The following is a 20,335-nucleotide window of genomic DNA, read 5'->3' as shown; positions in this document are numbered from 1 at the left end:
GTTTCTTGGAAGGACGATTCCCGGGCCGTGGGTGGGGGACGCAGATTTGTCAACGAGTGACGGGGGCGACGCGCCGGGCTGAATCTGTCACGGGGAGGGTCTCGCAGGCCTGCTGGGAAACCCCCTACTCCCCATGCTTTGTCACCTCTGACGGCACCCGTGGTAATGAACTCCTGATGTTGTGTGGCAGACAGCTCACGAAACCCTGACGGAGTTTGGAGTCTACTGTGTTTACCACATTTACCACATTTACCATGTTTACTATGTTTGCTGTGTTTACTGCGTTTACCGCGTGACTTACGGGAGCTGCGGGCTCAGCCTAGGATGTGTCCTAATAACACTGTTTTATGTGCTCATTCTACACTGGGACAAATAAACACACACACACACACACACACACACACACACACACACACACGCGTGGCCTTGAGGACAGAAGATCCAGCTTCGCGGATGTTTCAGGCTGCGTCTGAGACCAAACCCCCCCCCAGCCCCCCGCCCCCGCGGTCTTGTCCGAAGGCCAGGAGCTGACAATGCGAGGAAGGACAGAAACCCGACCGCGTCTCCTTAAGGGTCCTTTTCCTGCTCACACACCCCTCGAAATTAAATTGTCATTACCTACTTGGCTGGATGTGCAGAAATATATCATTAGTGAGATGAAAACAATGATCTGTTTGACCGGGCTCTTCGTAACCTTTGTTTTCTCGAGCGGCGACCTTTGCGCTTTGTTTGAAGCCTCCTCGCTTTGTTTTTGAACAAGAATGAGCATCAGCGAGGACGAGCGAGCCGTCCGAAAGCAGAATGCTCGCTCGAAGCCCGTACTGCCGGACACGCCATCTGAGATCCGGCTCAGGGATAATCAGAAACACCCCTGCAACTCGGGTTTTACACGAAACAGAAGCCCTGTGGTCTTGGGCATGGAGGAGCCCCCTGAGTGAGGGTGCATCTCTGCAAATCCAAAATGATTTCCCCTCTCGTGGTGGGGGGGTGGGGGTTGGGAATTGTGTGTGTATCAGTGGCAGAACTGTTGACTCATGGGAAGGATGCCGGTTTGCAGGAACCAGTCGGGTTTTTCCTGCCCCCAACAGACAGTTGGACTAGCCCATTTATTAGTGATTAAAGTCCTTAAACGTTATGCCCCCTACTGTCCAAGTCGGGCATCTCAGCCACATTGGAGGTGGTGGGGGGGGGTGTGGAGGGACAGGCTGTATGTGCAGGCCACGTCGTCCCATAACTTGGTCTTGGTTGAAAGTATGAGGGCGCGGTGCATGTGCGCTGGTTTCCCTTGTCCCCGTGCGTGTAGACGGGTGAAGAACACGTGAGGATGGATCCTGGCAGGGCGCGGTGCTGTCCGTTCACGGCGCTGAGCTCCCCCTCTGATATCTCAGGAATGCTGCAAGACGGATCTGTCCCCCCCCCCAGTCCGACAGCTGCGGAGAGACAGCTCTGGGGATTAAGGGACGCAGAATGCAAACAGTCCACGGGGGGGGGGGGGGGGCACTCTGCCTTACGTGGGGGTGTGGGCCCAAGCCCTAGCTTCTTAGCCAGGAATGTCCCCCCCCCCACCCGGGCCCCGAGAGGACCCTGATACGCACCCCACCCTGCTCTGTCATAGTGCTGTCTGGGATGGGATGTTCCCACCTCTTCTTTGGGAGGTAAAATTATTTGATGCTGAGTGGGCCGCAGGTGAGGGGAGATGTTGTCTTGTGAGTTTCAGTGTTTGTTTTTTATTCAAAAAAAAAAAAAAACATTAAAAATGTGGTTTAGGCTGCTGGGGCAACTCGAGCACTGTTGGCCGCCCCCCCCCATGAAAGGGAACCCTACCAACTGCACTCTGGTGGTCACAGAGACAGCAAGACGGAGGCTCCTCCACTTCGTCGTGGTCTGTTCTCCAGGCGGCCTTGGACATTAGAGTCAGATGGGACGACGGGGGCGTCCTGCTTTACGGCTCGCAGTGTCACCATTAGCCGGGGGGGGGGGGTCTCGCGGAGGCAATCGGCTGGGCAAATCCGCCATGAAACACAAGACCGGGCAATAAAATCTGAGCATCTGCAAGAAACTGGAAACAGATGACGGGGGAAGGATGAATTTTTTTCTCCCCCCTCGGGTGCTTTTTGGGTAGGAGTGTTGAACCGAGAGTGCACAGGAGGGTTATAGTTAGTTGAACAGCATCTCAGGTTAGGATCAGACCATAGTGAGTCTGTCTCCTGATCCCCGGTCCCATGGCGTCTCGGGTCCCCCAAAGGGAGGTGGAGTAGCAGAGCAGACCGACCCGGGCCTGCCGGACTCCGGCCCGAAACCAGCGGCGAAGCGGCCAATGTCTGCTCCGGGGTACCGAGTGGGGAGCCGATTAGATTATCTGAGGATTACCCAGAGTCTGTTACTTTCCCCAGAATAAAAGCGCAGCTGGGGATTAGCGATCGATTGTCCTCCCCCGCGGCCCCCCAGCTGGTGTCGCATGTCCGCAGCTTTCAGCCGACTGCCAGCGACATGCCCGTCCCGTTCCATTTTAGCGGGATGGCCCGGACATTGATCTCGGGTCATCGATCGCCGCGGAAGAACTGATGTAACGAGGAGCAGGGTCACGTCTCAGATACCAAACCCAGAATCCGCCGAGACAGAAAAAAAAACAGGGAATCACATGCCCACGTTGGGAGACACCGTTGCTTTGGTAGCTATCCGTAAATGTAGTGATTACCTTTCGAAAGCGGCATTAACTCCATTGGAATTTTCTTCAAGCATCAGAACACAAATCCGGCATCTCCTTAGGGCTGTTTTCAAAGCACCCGCTTTGTCATCAGGGCTCGTCTTTCCTGGAAGCTCCTGTGGCACCAATTTGAGGGTTGGTCGGAGCACTGGAGCAAAGAAACGCTGTTCCGGTCAGTGGTCCGAGAAGGGGCGACGGGCCCCCACGTTCCCAGCTCGTCGGGGGGTGGGGGGGGTTTTAGGGGCAAGCAATGGGAAAATCGAAGGTTTCCACCTCTAAATTGCACAAAAAACCAACGATCGGCACGGACGGAGGCAAATGGAACCTTCTAGACTGAATCCATCCTATGAGACGCTTGAAAGGGACAGCCTTTCAAGTAGAGGATCTGGGTAGGTGGGAGTACCAGCAAACTGACAGCTCTGAAAGGAAAATACACAACATCACCGAGACAAAGGAACAAGAGCGGCCCGGACGGGAGAGATTAGCTTAAATGAGCTTTAGGGGTTTCTAACCGACAGAGGTTCTCACCGAGGAACAAACCCTGTGTCAGCAAAGCGTTAAAAACGAAGCCATCTTGAATGTCTTAAGAGCTACCTGTGTCCTGGGCCAATGAAAACAGATATATAATTTTATTCTTGCCAGCAATGCTGTGTTTTTTAATTCTGGAGAGTCATATGCACTTTCACACACAAGCCTTGTAAATCTGCCCTGGTCCCTCTGCTCACAGAGTTCTTGGTGGTTTTTATTTGTGTGATTTTTCAAAAAAATCTCCCACCTTTTTTTCTTTTTTAAGATAAATGTCTGCTGTTTTCAGCGGGTCTGAGAACTCGAAGCTCGGACGTCTCCTGCCTGTTTAAACTCTCCTCGGGGTTAGAGACGCGGCCACCCCCCAGCTGCTCCGTAGAAACACCCGGAACGCCCACGTCGCTTGGCTGCCTTTAAGGGGACCTTGTGGCGAGGGGGGGTGGAGGGAAGGGGGGGGACAGTGTGAATGCTCAAAGCTACGCTCTCGCACTCACCACCGTGGGTAACTGGGTAAGACTGAGGAGGGGGGGTGCTGACGCACCCTGCCCCCACTCCTGAGGGTAACAGCAGACATTTTATTACCGGTCAACAGAAATGTTGCCATCTTCTGCTGACTAGGGTGAATTCGATTTGTTGTTTCTTCCCCTCCAGTTCAATAGCTAATTCATTAAGTGGCTCTGATTTGATGCCCCCCCCCCCCACACTTTTACTGAAATGATCCATCCATTTTCTGAAACCACTTTGTCCTATTCAGGGTCGCGGGGGTGCAGAGCCTATCCCAGAGGCTACAGGCGCAAGGCAGGGAACAACCCGGGACGGGGCGCCAACCCATCACAGGGCACACTGACACAGCATTCACTCGCACGCACACACCTTTCACACCTACAGGCAATTTGGTAGCTCCAATCTGCCTCTGCGTGTTCTTCAACTGTCAGGGAAACCGGAGTACCCGGAGGAAACCCCACGACGACACGGGGAGAACATGCAAACTCCACACATGGAGCCACGGCAGAGATTCAAACCCTAGTCCCAGACGGGTGAGGCAACAGTGCTAACCACTGCACCGCCGTGCCTTACTGAAAACGATTTATTGGAATTAAGACCCTCGACTCATGCACCCATCGCCGGTGACTCCGTCACGATTCACGGAGTGGGGACAGACCCAGACAGGGCAGCCGGTCATGACTCAGGTGTCCGGCTGTGTCTCTGATGCTGGGGCCTAGGGCTGGCTCTCTGTTATAGGGGGGTGGAGGTATTTCTCCCCCGTAATTAGCAGGCCCCTGCTCAGACATCCTGAATGCCCCCCCGCAGCAATTCCTTCTTAGGAGGGATGGGGGAGTCCACAGCGAGAGTGGTGGATCTGACGGGAGGCCTGGGACCCTCCGGTGATCGGGAGACAGGCTCGGCAGCGGCGAGCCTCACCGCCGCCGCGGACGCGGTCTGAGGTGTATCGATTCCGGTCTCGTAGGCGGACGGGACCTGTCACGCACAGCAGCCAGACTTTGGTACAGCTGAGACAACTATCCCCCCCGGTCCTGAAAACAGCCCCCGATCCGGCTCTCCGGAGCTTTCTCTGGGCCCGTTAGAGATGACAGCAGCCTGACTTCTGTTCCCCGCACAGGGCTGTTTTTTATGCTCCACACAGATGGGCGTGTACAGATTGGCCTGTGGGTGGCGCCATCATATTCACTGTTGCCACTGCTTTGGATTTTCTCTTGTGTGCTATGTACAGTGTCAGTAGTTCAGATTTTATTGTAAAACAGGGGCTTGTACATGGGCAGGGCCATAGGAGCGCCGGCCCCAGCTGAAAGCTGATTGGCCCTATCCCCTGTCACTCACCAATTCAACACATTTGGCTTATGATAAGACTAGCCCCTCTTATGCCCTCCCCCCCACCTTAAAAGACTGTAGAATCGACCCTGCCGTAAAATGACACATCTGCATGTGCTTTGACATGCCGTGACGGTTCTGTGTTTACACACACGGGGCCAGAGATTGCAGTCTCCTGCTGCAGTCCGCCTGCGCCGTCGTTCACCTCGCGGGACACAGAGAGGGGCATCGGTGTGGCCACTGAGGTGCATTAGTGCCGCTCCGAGCATGTAAAGGCTGCTCAATTATGTATGGGGTGGGGGCAGGGGCGGGGGGGGGCAGCGTGAATACTTATAAAGGGTGCATTATGGGATAGAGAGGAGTTGTGAGATACAGGCCTATTTGGGGAGAAGGGACAGAAGCGGGGGCAGATAATAGAGAGAGACGCCCCCCCCCCAAACACCGAGCATGTCTGTTACCTGCCTGCCTATTTAATGTGGTGTCACTTACAGGCATGATTGTGTTATCCTGCCATTATAATCTTGGCTACCAGGTTGCGTTCTTCATAAGTGGCCTTTAAAAGTATTTTCTTTCAAAGTACTTTTCTCGCATATTCTGATCTTCTTAAATATTCTTTTCTTTGTCCTTGTATCCATCCATCCATTTTCTAGCTGCTTATCCTGGTCGGGATACAGGGTGGGGGGGGGGGGGGGGGTCTCGGGTTCGCCCTGGATGTGACGTCTTGGTCCTGTATGTTATGGCGGCTTTAAGCCGCCCCAGAGCTCAAACGGCGCTCCGTCGCGCAGACGGCGGCCATCTTGGACCCGGGTTAGCGTGGGTTAAAGGCAGGCGTGCCGTCTCTGTGATCCCTATCTGTCTCCGTGTGCTGATAGCGGTTTTCCTGTGGGGCCGACCCCGGGGCCGAGGCGAGCGTGTCGTCCGCTGCTGCATCAGCGGAAAAAAAAAAGTGTCGCTCAGCAGTAGAAAGGAGCCTGGGTTCGCAATTCCATGCGACTGGCTGTATTTCTGAAGGGATTAGGGTCGAGTGTCTCGCTCAAGGGTCCAACAGGATGTCCCTCCTGGGATGTACACCACACAAATGGCTATTAGCGGAGCCCACTGGGCTGGTGTCCATTACAGTGGCACTCAGGGTCCAGGGTATTATTACATTACATTACATTACATTGCATACCAACACATTTAGCCAGGAACTGGAACGGACAGGAGCAACAACTGGATGGGTGTTGCGAGTACATGGCCAAGGAACCGAGACAGATGAGAAAAACAACTGGATGGTTGTTTTCAAAAGCATGTTTCCAAAGGCACTAAAATGGCAGATGGGGATGAGGACATTACGGAAATATAAGATTCAGCTCAGTTTTGGTGCTGAAGGTCAATAAAAACCCATGAAATAAAACATGCTGTCTTTGTGATTATGGGTCTCTTGGTAAAAAGGTGTGTATATGAGAGCGCCCTCTATGGGAATGCAGGAGGAATTGTGTGTGTGGGCTTTGTGGGGATGTGGGAGAGAGTCCCCATTGCAGCTCTCAACTCGTACCCGAGTCACCGGGATGTATGGGCTAAACAGGAGAGAGCGGGTTTGCATGGATGACCTTTGACCTCTGGAGTCCCATTTCACTCCTGGAACTGTGCAGGAGCCCGATGCTGACCGTGTTCTCTTGGGGGGAGGGGTTTTGCACAAGGGGGGGGGGGGGGAGGGTGTCATTCCTCCCTGACACCTGAGGCCCGGGTGACCAGGCCCTGTCTCCCCCCCCCCCAGCCACCCCCGGGACTCTGCCGCATCCCGTACAGCCACGTTCCTCACGTAAAAACCCAGAAATCACTTGGCAGCCTCTTGTGGGGGGTGGGGGGGTGAGGAAAGGCCGTCCCGAGCGCGCGTGCTCCCCGCCCAGTGTCTTCCTCTGGGGTCCAGTGCCTGTCCCGCACAGGAAATCGGCGGCTTGAATAAACACTGCAGCAGGGGTCAGCGCTGTCCCCATCTCGCCTTGGCGGCAATAACAGCGCCCCCCCCCCCACCCCACGCCCTGCTCGCTCCGGCATCAAATACCGGCAGAGGCACGTACATATTAGCAGGAGAATGAAAAAATAATAATAAGATCTGGCAAAGTAATCAATGCCCCCCCCCCCCACCCCCCCAACGACCTGTGAAAACAAAGCAATAAAACGAGGCCGGTGTTTATCTTGGCCGGAGCGGCTGGGTGATAAGGGCGCACGCTGATTAGCACGTTGTGGGGGGGGGCAGGGGGCGAGGCCTCTGCTTTGCGGATCACCTCTGTCACACCGGTCCCTGTAGATAAGGGCCTTAGGTCCTGGCTATGGGAGTGTGTATGTGAGTGTGAGTTTGTCTGTATGCCCATGTGTGTGTCTCCCCCTGTGTGTGTGTGTGTCTGTCTGTCCATGTGTGTCTCCCTGTGTGTGTCTCCGTGTGGGTGTGTGTGCCTCCCTCTGTGTGTGTTTCCCCATATGTGTGTGTTTCTGTGTGTGCGTCCATCTGACTCCGCGACTCCTCAGTCCAAAGAACAAAAGACTTACGGGGCAGTGATGCGGAGCACTGGACTATCCAAAAGCCCCCCCTCCCCCCATGCGTGACTTTTAGTAAACATTAGCCAGGTCTTGCTCTCGTGCCCCGGATGGGGAACTCCCCTTTGCCGGCTCCAGTGGCTTGGGAATCACAGCGCTATTTGCGCTAATTAGGTTTAGCACGTCAATAATGTCAATTAATTAATGCACGATTATTGTCATAAAAACAGACACATCTCAGCAGTTTTGACATAATCTTACAATAAGTATCGACTGGTCCTGATGTTCTGAAAGCGGATGAATGGTATGTATGGAGACGGGCCAATTGGGGGGGGGGGGGGTGTTCATCCCCTGTGTACACACACATTTGGTGTTACGTACTGGACGACGCTCGTTTTCTGTTTCTGCATATTTTACGATGTAGTGACGGCTTTAGAAAACTGGCTCACGCCGGGTTGTTTTGGGGTTGCGTCAGGTTGCGGCAGCGCCGGCGGTTCTGGGAACCGGACCTGAGCGAGACACAGCATTAGGGACCTGTGATAGTGACACCATCAGGGGCTCGTAAGCATTCCGGAACGCCATGCCACCGCTTTCAGCTGCTCTGTTTTGTTTTGTTTTGTTGTGCAATGCTGTTCCCACCGCCGTTACATCTCCAGACGTGGCTCCCGCCCCTTTCCTCCCACAGCCGGGACTCTCCTGGGTCATCGAGCGACACCTCCACTGGGTCGCGACCCCAACATCACTGCCTCCCCGGCCCCAGTTGTGGGTGGGCCTGTCGGGATTCCCGTACTCCTCACCCTGGTAAAATGCGCACTAGGAGCACAGGGTCTCCGTGGTTACAGGGGCCGGGGATTGGCTGGTGCTCTTAGGCTGCGGAGAGACGCTCGCCGGTGTCCATGTCTGTCCGTGGCTCAGAGCCGGGAGCTCAGTCTGCTGGCGTTCTGCATCAGAGAAAGGGGCCGCAAGGATTATGCCCTCTAGGTGGGACCGTGTTTAGCGTTTTGCTGAGTTTCGCCGGGGGCACGTTATTCCGTCCAAGTTTCTGCTGCCTAACTGCAGATGAGCTGAAATCCAGGGATTCCTGTCAGGTGGATTAAACGAAGTAATTAAGATTTCTTCTCCATCTCCTCCTTCTGCTTCTTTTTTTTTTTTTGATTACAATGTCCTGATTAAAAAGTTTCAGCTCCGCTGCCGCTCTAATTAATTAGCGGGCGCCGCGGTGAGGATTGCGGCGACACCAATTAGGCAGGATGCGCGTGGCACCGAGCGCCGGTCCTCAATCTGCGTCTGCCGCCGCGGCCGCGGTCCCCGCCTGCCTGGCCGGTCCCTCAGGTCCGCCTCATTCCGTCGACGACAAGGCGGAACACGTACCGGCAGCAGGGGGCGCGGCGCTTAAGGAAGCTGCCTTGTGTTTTATTGCTGAAAATATCCAGCTGGATAAACATGTTTAAAAAAAGAGGAAGGCGGTAACCAAAGGCTATTTTGGGTTAAAGGTTTCCTGCGAGAGCACCGGCTGCAACGCGCCGGTGACAGGGAGCGCTCACCCCAGACCATCTGCCCCTAAGCAGAGCGCGGTGTGGCGGGGTGGGCTAGCGCTGGGGCGGCAGCCTGGATCATGGTCCGCCCCCCCCCCCCCCCCCGACCCTCTCCTGTCAGCTCCAGCACTTCAGGGACCGGCTCTCCGGCTCGGACATGCGGAGAGGGACCAGGCCTCCCGAATGCGATTCTGGTGGCAGCGGAGGGATTTGGGATTGGGGGGCGCACTGGGAGGGAGGCACGGAAAGCGAGAAAGTAGACAGAGAGAGTTTGCTGAAGAGAGAGGGGCCTGTTCTTCATGCCTCGACGGCACTCAGGTAGTCTGGTCCAGCCGTGTTGCCCTCCTGGGCTCCGCCTCGGCATTGAGTGATCCAGCATGTTCCGGGTGGGGTGCGGGGGGGACACTCTCTGACTGGTCTGGTGTCTGCTCTGACGCAGGCCACCGGTGTCTCAGGAACAGCGGCGCCGGTGACGAAACAGAGTGCAACAAGGAGTGCGGTGGCCACAGGTCTGCCTGAATCGGGCCATGCTGATCACCACCTTGCCGTCATCTGGGCCACTGTCAAGCGGGTCTCAGCCAATCCTGTGGCTTTAAGGCCCTCACACACACACACACACACGCGCACAAGTCACAACCATACAAAACAGCATTTAAAAATGTTATCTTCTCACTGATGCTTTGGATAACACTGTGATTCACAGTAACTCAAATACTCACAGTAACTGAAAAAAATCTATTAATAATCTCACTTGCTGTTGACCTATGACCAAAATCGCACTTCATTGATCTTTCACATAGAACAGTAAGCCTTGTTTCTCTTGAAATCGAATTAATGGAGCTAATATTTAGCAACGCATATATCTCTGTACGTAAACCGCAGATATAATCTAAATGTAGCACAACAGATGGATGTGTAGGATATCAAAGGCTGCGTGTGCACAAATGATGAAAATAAATCACTTTCGTGGAAAAGTGAGGCGATTATTCCAGACGTCTGACATTTTGTATACATAAGTAATTAATTTTGGCTTTCAATCGGTAAAGTCCAACGAGCCCAATTACCATGCTTAATGTTGCTGCATCATGTAAAAACATTACTTTTAATGTTGTGGGAATATTCAGATTGCTACCCGCCATTATGCAAATGCTCTGCCGAGCCATCAGACCGAGCTGATAGTACAGGCGTCACTACGAAAAGAAAAACATAAGTGAATTTTTAATGCTGTTTCCTCGGTTACGGCGAGAGCGAGCGACCTTTCCCGTGGTTTGTTTTTCACGGGTCATGTTTGCGTCCGTCGGCCATGCGGCCTGCCCTTCTGCAAGGGTACGCTTTTAAGGGAATTGTTTTATTGACATGTAATTGGCTGGTTTAAGCAGTTTTTCTGGTGATTTAACGGCCACGGAGACAGCGGCCACTCGGTAACGGCCCGGATGTAGCTGTCGAGGAGGTCACGCGGATTTTGAGATTATCGACGTCCCCTTGTTGGCTGTTAGGGGCAAAAAACAGTGTTAGTCCCTAAAACAGTGACTAAAAGCCAGTCTGAATGACTTTTGAGGAGTCTGAATGTCCCGAGGAGCAGTTCGGGGGTGTCTTATGTCGTGATTTGCGTCTGGGTTTATAATTTATTGTTTTTTGACGGAGGCGTGAGTTCTCACAGCAGACTGGATGTTTGGCAGTGTTTTGGCGCCCGTGACACTGAGGTCTGCTTAAAATGTGCTTGAATCTGAACTGGGGGCGGTGGGGATATAGGGGGGGGGGGGAGTGTTTTCATGGCTGTTCAGATTTACCCGCTTCATCTGTCAGAAACCAAACCAATGTAACCTGAGGCTGCATGCGTGTCCATTGTCATTTTATGCCACTGCCCCCCCCACCCCACGTGTGCCTCGCTGCGTAATTGCGTGAGTCGACCAGCTCGTCCCGTTTTCCCCTTAGTTCAGCACATCTGAGAGAGAAGCTTCTGGAAGTCTGGATGCCTGTCAACACAAAGAAGGCTGAGGGGCTTGTGTGGGACAAGCCTGCAAAAAAAGACGGGGGCTGGGAGAAAAATGAGCATGGGGGGGGGGAGGTGCTGTGGGCCCCCCCTCGCAGCTGCGCCGAGACGCGCCGGCCTCGTTCCGCCAGCAGGGCCGCGCTGCCAAGCCGAGAGGCGCTCACAGCTGCTAACACTTACCGCCTTCTGCGGAGGAGTGTGTGATTCATTAGTCAGGACCGCGTGTTTTACACCAGTCCTTGGTCATGTTATTGTTAGGATGTGGTAAAATTATAAATATGGGATACAGGAATCAGAGGCTGGGGGGGGGAGGGGCGTGCGTGTGACTCGTTAAGGCTGTGTGGTTCTCATGATCGCGTACAAAAAAAGTCTGTCACAATTTGTAGGGCTAATTGCTTAATTCTAAGAGTTTGGTTTGGGAGACGGGCTCACATCTGCCGATAGCATCATGACCAGATTGTGGGGGGGGGGGGGGGAGTCAGAGTACAGACGCCGGGGGGGATTGCCACAACCCCGGTGACGAGTCATCTCTTTCCCAAGCTCATCGTGCCAAATGACATGTAGGGTGACGTGTATAGTGACGTGTTTCTGTATGATGTGGCACAGATGTGCATACTGATATATAAAGGGACGTATGTAGCGATATTCAGGGTGACGGAATGTATAATGACACGTATGATACGTATAGCGACATGAAGAATGACAGATATAGGGGTGAGTCTCCATGTCACGCAAGACAGATTTGTATACTTACTCATAAAATTATGATGCTGTGCATAGTGACATACATATGAGTGTGTATAGTGATCTGTACAGTGCCATGTATAATGGCGTGTACAGTGCGCCGTATACAATGGCGTGTACTGTAACACGTACAGTGCTGTGTATAATGGCATGTACAGTGACGTACACTGCTGTGTATAATGGCATGTACAGTGACGTACACTGGCGTATATAATGGCGTGTACAGTAACATGTACAGTGCTGTGTATAATGGCATGTACAGTGCTGTGTATAATGGCATGTACACTGCTGTGTATAATGGCATGTACAGTGACGTACACTGCCATATATAATGGCGTGTACTGTAACATGTACAGTGCCGCGTATAATGGCGTGTACAGTGACGTACACTGCTGTGTATAATGGCATGTACAGTGACGTACACTGCCGTATATAATGGCGTGTACTGTAACATGTACAGTGCAGTGTATAATGGCGTGTACAGTGACGTACACTGCTGTGTATAATGGTGTGCATAGTGCAGTGTATAATGGCATGTACAGTAACATGTACAGTGCAGTGTATAATGGCGTGTACAGTGACGTACACTGCTGTGTATAATGGTGTGCATAGTGCAGTGTATAATGGCATGTACAGTAACATGTACAGTGCTGTGTATAATGGCGTGTACAGTGACGTACACTGCCATATATAATGGCGTGTACTGTAACATGTACAGTGCCGTGTATAATGGCGTGTACAGTGACGTACACTGCTGTGTATAATGGCATGTACAGTGACGTACACTGCCGTATATAATGGCGTGTACTGTAACATGTACAGTGCAGTGTATAATGGCGTGTACAGTGACGTACACTGCTGTGTATAATGGTGTGCATAGTGCAGTGTATAATGGCATGTACAGTAACATGTACAGTGCTGTGTATAATGGCGTGTACTGTGACGTACACTGCTGTGTATAATGGTGTGCATAGTGCAGTGTATAATGGCATGTACAGTAACATGTACAGTGCTGTGTATAATGGCGTGCACAATGACGTACACTGCCGTGTATAATGGCATGTACAGTGACGTACACTGCCGTGTATAATGGCGTGTACAGTGACGTACACTGCCGTGTATAATGGCATGTACAGTGCTGTATTCTGGACCCGCCAACCCGCCCACTATCAGGTCTCAGGCTTTACAACCCTCCTGTCTTGCTGTTGTCACAGTTTAATATTGTGTCACACAGATTCTTCAGCAGCAATCGGGATCACAGCACAGCACAAAATTGCTTTAATTGCTCATACCCCCCCTCAGCCCCCCCCTGGATTTAGAAGGCAGTAACAGCAGAGGTGTGTCACATGATCACCTCCATTCAGACACTCCGGGATTCTCGGGACGCCTGGTGTGTGCGTGAGGTCAGGGAGCAGGGGGAATGATGGGGGGCGCGAGCGGCGCCGATCCGTCACGACAGGCTCGGTGGGTGCATCCTGTGACTGCGGCACTCCACTTCATCTCCCTATCTGTGAACTTTGTCAGGCTGATAAAGAGGACGCCCGCATGGACTTTTCACACACACACACACACACACACACACACACGCCCCGTGACGCGCACCACAGTGTCGCTGTCACAGGAGCCATGGAGCTTCTAGGCGGCTGTGCCGACATACGCTAGAGTCCCCCCCCCCATCTCCACCCCGATCCGGCCACCAGGAGGGACCCTGCTCCACACCCCACCCTAGCCCACCCTGCCCCACGCGTGGGAGCCTGTGGGAGGCAGCCCCCCCCCCCCTCTGGAATGCGACTCAGCAAAGCGAGAGCCGGCTCATCAGAGACGTCTCAAACATGTGCGAGGTAATTATGTGGGTCGGCGGGTGGGGGGTGTACGCGTTCCAAGTGGCCACTTGGACCCAGCGCTCCTGCAAAGGGGTGTCGCCGGCTCCCAGGGACCACGGCACCAAAAATCGCTTTTAATTTGTACAGGGAGCAAAAAGAAAATTAACAGGCAGAATGGAGGAACAGCTGTGAGGTCGGGGCGGCCAGCTGTTTGCAAATGAATTATTACACAAACATTTGTTTGTGCATAGCGTTGCAAAGGCTTCCCAGCACCAGCCTTTTGCGAGGACCTAGCCACGGGCAGACGGGCGTCCACAGGAGTGCCTGAAAAAACAGCGGCGTGAGGTGGACCCGCCGGCACCCTCTGTTCCGCGTGGTTATGGTGACGTTGCTTCCGTCAGCCACGTCGAAGCAGGATTCGTCTCTTATGGTTTTTTTTTTGTTGCCTTCAGAAAGTTACCAGATGCCTGTTTAGTTTCAGCAGATACAGGCGCACCCCGCCGTCGGATTAGCGTCAGGGTTTGAAGCCCCTGTTCGACCCCCCCACCCCACTGGGGTCACGGCACTGCTCGTGAGCCACTTTCCCTGTGAGCACCGCAGCCGTCACTGTGAAACGGGGGTGGGACAGATGCTGTGCGGATCGCGGGTCCCCCTGCACGCTCTGGCCAAAGCTCCTCACAGACATGCAGCCCAGCTCTCTGTGTGGTCCAGGCTAGCGGTTGTGATCAGCTCACGACATGACCCTGCGCTATGTCTCCCCCCTTTTAATTACTGCCGACAACTGACAGGCCGTTGGTGCATGCTGGGAGTTTTCCCTGACCTGACCGTGGAGTTTCCACTTGATGCTCTCCAGCACGTTTTTACTAGATATAAAAGCCCTGGTTTAATCTTCCATTTTGCGTGATTTAAATGACAAAGTAGGACAGCTGAGGGACATGGGAGTGAGGAATTGGGATTGTCACAGATATTATTGTTGTCATTGTTAGCTGTCCTTAAGGCCACGTGAAGCTGATTTGGTGATGCTTCTTGGGGGGCTTGTTTCGTTAAACGTGTCCTAAACCAGTTTCTTCAGCGGTTAATCCTCCTCCGAGGCGACTTTCCCATCCAGATTCAGACTTTCAGTGGCCTTGAGTTTCGGACAGTTGGCGGAAGCTGAATCCGAGTCAAATTCTTGGTATTTTTTGGGGGAAACACGGCCGACAGCACGCAGACGTGTCACATCTGCTCGGCCGCTGTGTGCTACATAAACCGGGCGCGATGGCCCGAAGCCGACTGGTCATCTGCACATGTGGTGAGCGATCGGGCAGCATCCTGCAAGTGAGCTGCGTGTACTGTTCATACTCTGGGCCTGTTTCCTGTTTTCTTTATGGATTTTTTTTTTTTTTTTACAATGTGGTCCCACAAAATACATTTGGAAAGGGAGAAAAGATTTTTTTAAATATTACAGCGCGGTAAAAAGCGCTGATTGGAGGACGACCCAAGTGCCCCCTCTTCTGTTAATTTAATGAAAGCTCTTTTCTGTCGATTCGGCTGAATCTTCTCCCAGCACTGAGATCGTAAAACACGTTGTGAACACGCCAAGGCTTAAATCCAGTGAAAAAAATGCCTTTTTTCTCTTAATGAATCCACTCAAACGAATAGCACCTCTCCCAGGTTAACCTCTGTTGGGAGTCCAAAACGAAACAACGTACACGCAAACAAACATGTAAATGAAAACTTGTTGTGTGTGCTCGCTCCTGCTTATACCTCCTGCTCTGAAGGGACAGGAGAAACAGATCATACGTTGTTTTCCTTCTCCTGTACCCCCTTCGAGTGCTGTTATTCGCAATCCTACTTGTTTATCGTCAGGGATACTTGTCGACGGATTTTATTTATTCCTTTTTAAGTTCGACGCTGCCTTCCCAGCTCGCTTTGCTTCTCCCAAGGTGGGAGTAACACGCAAGAAGGTCCAGCAGTTGCAGTACCTGTCCACCATCTGTGCCAGGAATGCGTAAACCCAGACGATCGAATCGGCGGAGTTCTTCATCTGAACCTCCAGTGCCTTCAGATAGCTATAAAACACCTGGATGAAATCAGTAGGTGACGGCAGTCAAAGGGAGAAGAGATCAGTCACGGCCGCTCCCAGTAACCTCCCCTGGCTGCTTCCCCCCCCGCGCCCCTACACCCTGCACGCACTCCTTACTCCTCAAAATGATCCACGCCATCAGAGCACACAGGATTCTGCTCCAAGGCTGAGCCGCTTTGAAGAGAGCAGAGAATCTCTTCGCATCTAAGATGTGCCGGCCCTCCCGTTTTCAGCGTCCAGTAATAATCTAATTCATAGCGTCCTGCTGCTGAGGAAGCGGCCGCCGTTATTTACGAGGCACCAGCGATGACTGATATCAAAACCTGGCAAATTTAAGCTTCAATGCCTCTGCTAGGACAGCATGCCTCTGGACGGGTGCAGTGGCTGATAGGCCTCGGGTTAACGTGGCCGAAACCTGTGATACGCCACCTGGAAAGAAAAGAACATAGGAGCAGCTTCTATAAAGAAGGGCTGTAAGTCCAGAGCACATACCAGAGAGAAGGGAGTGAGGGTGCGCTAGGAACTTTGGAATGAGCACATCTTTGAAAACATCTCGGCTGCTCCTGGCTGGAACCGAGACATAGTGTTATAAACACGTGTTTGTCCAAAATTATCTGGATGGATGTGGCCCACAGGCTCAACGAAAGGTCAGGGGGCGTGGAACAGGTCATAAAGAGAGTCTGCAAAGTGCTTCTTTTTTATTCATACATGTTGGTTACCTAGCTTTAAAAAATTACAGCTGGTGTGACCTTTGTATTTATACTTCATAAATATAGATTTTTATATTGCAGGTTCAAGCATTAAATATGTCTATTATTTTTGCGGATGTGCATGTGTATCAAACCAGTTTTTTTATTCCCATCTTTGGCTCTTTGTTTTGTCCTACTACTTCTGAGTACTCACATGATCAGAGGCATATGAGGCACATGTAGCTACAGTGATTAGCTTAGGGCCGATAAGGAACTCTATGCAGGTGGTCCTGTTTTTGTGCCTTCATGGCACTTTTGAATTCAGTGTGATGCCATTTGGTCTCCGCCGGGGTCGTGGCCGCCCCTTTTCGGAAAGCGCCGCATTGCAAACATACGAAAGGCATCTGGTTCCATTGTTTAATCTCACTGCATCTTGCTTTGTTTTTAAACCTGTCTTTCTTGATGCCTGACAGGCTGTTTATGAGAAGAGTTCACTGCAAAAAGCTAAGGGGCAGCTGAAACTCCCGGTTATGTCAGTCCTTATGTTTAGCCCCGTTAACAGCCGACAGAGAAAATGAACAGAACCAGAGATCCGAAAAATGGAAATTGTTATTTGGGCAATTAAGACATCACACTCGAAGGAACCTAGCACCTGGTAAACTTAACTTTGAGTACTTGGTCCTGACATTCTTAATCACTTAAGAGCTCATCACAGGCTGATTAGTGTACCGATAGAAATGCAGGTGCTTTTGTTGCCCTGTGCTTAGATAGCCTGAGCTTCACCATACTGGCTCTGCTGGTGGTACTGGGCAGTTCTCCTCCCATGGTTCCCACCCTTTTCCCAGGGATCTCATGTCTATATGGGAGTGGGTTTATTCTTTTCGGAATATTATCTTTGGCCTTTTTGAGATCTTTTTCAGATTCTAAAGAAAGTGTGAAGTCAATCCAAAAATAAATTGGTCTGAATTTGGTAACTGGCTGGATTTTTTTTAATCTCAGTCAGACTTCCGACAGCAGAAATGAAAAGTTTTGTATCTGGGTTTTTCATGCAGACGTAGTTCCTGATGAGCTTTAACTTGAGGAATCGTGTCATCTCCCTGCCAGCGTTATATAGAATTTTTATCTGTATCTCAGTTTTTATTTGCAAATGTTGGCACAAAAGAACTCAAAAACAGTTATTTTTCCACAAATATAGGAGTCAGAGTTCAGGTGTATGACGGCGCCAGCTGGCATTTGGATCCGGCCCGGTGTCATCTGTTCTGCAGTGGCTGCTGACTCGGGAAGCTTCAGTTTTGCTCCTTGTCTTTTGTTTTCTTTACCTGGGGATAAATATTTTGGCTGGTGAGTGTTGAGGCATCGGGGACGAGAACACTGAGGAGAGAAGACACCCTGGTCCACTTCTGTGAATATCCGCTTACGTACCATTGGTACGAAAGTTATGGGATTCTGGCAGAAGAGTCCACTGGTACAGGACCTGGGGGGACCTCTGATGCTTGGGGGGAGGGGGGGGCATGGAACTGACCAGATAGGCCTGTGCTGGGTGGACTGTCCGGCAGCCTGCACCGTCCTGGTCAGTTTCCACTCTCTGGGGGCCCTTATCCAATGCAGGATCAGAATGCTCATCCAACCACAACATCTCACAACTGCAGTCTGAGCTAATGGTTAGAGAAAGAATACAATAAAATAAATATTATAAAAAAAAAGGAGATGGTGGAAAGTAAGAGCTAACGATGCTAAAAAAGGATACAATGGGATTTCGGGTGTGGGTCCTTGAAACTATTGGGTGGTGTTATTGTTGTCCAGTGAAAGTGCCTGATGAAAATGCTGCGTTTCCCACCCCCCGTCACCTCCGTCACACGGTCCCTTTTCCTCTGAGCCAGAGAGGAAACACTGGCTAGACATTTTAGTGCAGCGAGGAGCTGTGGACCTGATAACAGTGCTCCCGTGTCATGGTGACAGACGTGTGAATGCCTCGAGCAGGAGCTCCGACCACTGGGGGACCAGGAAGCCCCCCCCCATCCTCCCCTGCCGCTGAATAATCTGTGTTATCTTACAGGACTTCAACTGTCCTCATGAATAAATAAGTTTGCCGTTTTGAGTGCCCTGCCCAAAGGCACATTACTAGTTTTTCACTATTTGGACAGTTGTATTGGTTTGTTTTTTTTAGCCATTATGCCACCTTGTGGCCAAGCTTGAGAAGTGATAATAAACAGGTAGGGGAGTTCTGTTTTGTTGAATGGCCTATAACTCTCACCATGATGAGCTCAGCTCACAAACCCGAGGAAATGGATTCCTTCGAGAAAGCCACGCCCAGATTTTCCTGAGACATGTGCCGGCCCTTTAAGGCGTTCTCCTACGCCACGTTGTGGCGGGTTTTAAGCTGCCGTGTCAGGTTTCACGCAAGGGCAAGGGCGGCCAACAGGTTAAAGGGAGAGAAGGGAATAAACAAACTCTTTTAATAGCACCCCCCCCCCCCATGCTGGATGTGAGGGTAAATAAACAGGATCGGCTTGACTACTGGTAAATGGCAAAAAGGTCATTTTGAGGTGATACCATGGTGACAGAGCATTGCAGAGTCCGAGGCTTATTTGGGCCGGACTCCCGTCACAGCGAGGCCTGCCCTCCACGGGACAGAGCGGGATGCTTCATTTTCTGGACACGAGTCCGTGCGAGTCTCTACTCAATCCCAGTGAAGTCTTTCACGCAACATTACGCACAAATTTTGGATGGGGGGGGAGGAGAAAATGCTGAGATCAGCTTCAAAAGATTTGCGTTGATGGTTAGCAGACCAGAGGACCAGCCCCGTGCGGGGAGGGGGGGTCGCGTGACCCGAGCGCCCCCACAGGAAACAGGCGGCCACGTTCCATGTCGCGCACTGGGACTCACTATTAGAGGATCCCCGACAGAAATACGGCTTGACACGAGTGCAACGTGACCGCGGCGGAAGGAAGGCAGTACTTCATGATCAGAGGACGACGATTCCACAGAAGGGAGAGATTAAATACATTTGTGGTGGGGGGGGGGTGGGGGTGGCACATCACATTGACAGAGGTGAGCTCACTCAACGGCCTGGGCTTTTACGTACTTTAATTACCACCAGTATGTGAGTACTCACAGCTGATATAAGTACTAGCGTCTAAAAACTCAGTAACTGCAGTACTTTAGACTTCTAAATCAACGCAAAAGGGAAATTATTATGTTTAGAATTAGTGTTTAGTATATGTGTTCTTGTGTCCTTTTTTAATTTTTAAGTTTCAAGAAAAACCACACGGTCTGGCCAGCGATGATTTAGAGTCCCTTTGCTGGGACCATTCACCGGCTCGATTACAATACGGTGTCTATGTTCTGGAAATTTCTCCCACATCCTGGATTAGTGGCGCAGAGAAACGGGAGGCTGATTTATATCTGCGCGTCGCCCCCGCTTTGTAGCATGAGCTGGGTGGCTGTTTTGTGTTTATGGTGGCGATGAGGGGCCCCCATAGTTACGGTTGGGGGCCACATCATTCCAGATCAATTAAACTGTGAAGCTACAGTCACATGACACCTCTTAAGCCCCTACAGAATGAGCTGTCAGTGAGTTTTATTGCAAGGCATAGAGATATTATGTAATGTCCAGGCCGAGGGGGCTGGAGTTAATGTACATTGTCTTACATTCCCCCCGCCTGCCCCACCGGGAAAGGGGGGAGGTGTGGAAAGTGGTTGTTTCTGTACTAAATAGAGGAGGTGTGACGTAATGCTTGAGGGACTGTTGTGTGGGTCATTTGGCGCTGATTAGGGACGGGCTGAGAACAGGCGGAGGCCTCCGGGTCGTATCTGGGCCTGGTTTGGACTTGTGAGGTTCTGGTCCATGGCCAGGTGATGCCTGACGTCCTCTTTAAACATCACACAGCAGTGCCGAGAGAAA

General features: G+C 51.8%; 1 protein-coding gene across 6 annotated transcripts in view; it reads left to right on the top strand.

The window, feature by feature from the left end:
- bnc2 (basonuclin zinc finger protein 2) overlaps positions 1 to 20,335 on the top strand; it is a 117,701-nt gene that overhangs the window by 59,920 nt on the left and 37,446 nt on the right. The window contains exon 1 of one of the 6 annotated variants that reach the window (XM_072707010.1): positions 13,652 to 13,695. The exons of the other annotated variants lie outside the window; for them this stretch is intronic. Coding sequence (XP_072563111.1) covers positions 13,687 to 13,695 — 9 coding nt within the window. The 5' untranslated portion in view covers positions 13,652 to 13,686. Of the gene's footprint in view, positions 1 to 13,651; positions 13,696 to 20,335 lie in introns of those variants that run through there. 6 annotated transcript variants of the gene reach the window in all.

The sequence above is a fragment of the Paramormyrops kingsleyae genome, chromosome 25, assembly GCF_048594095.1.
Source record: "Paramormyrops kingsleyae isolate MSU_618 chromosome 25, PKINGS_0.4, whole genome shotgun sequence".
Classification (NCBI taxonomy): Eukaryota; Metazoa; Chordata; class Actinopteri; order Osteoglossiformes; family Mormyridae; genus Paramormyrops; species Paramormyrops kingsleyae.
Note: the sequence above shows the minus strand (reverse complement) of the source record. Positions and strands in the feature narration are given on the sequence as shown.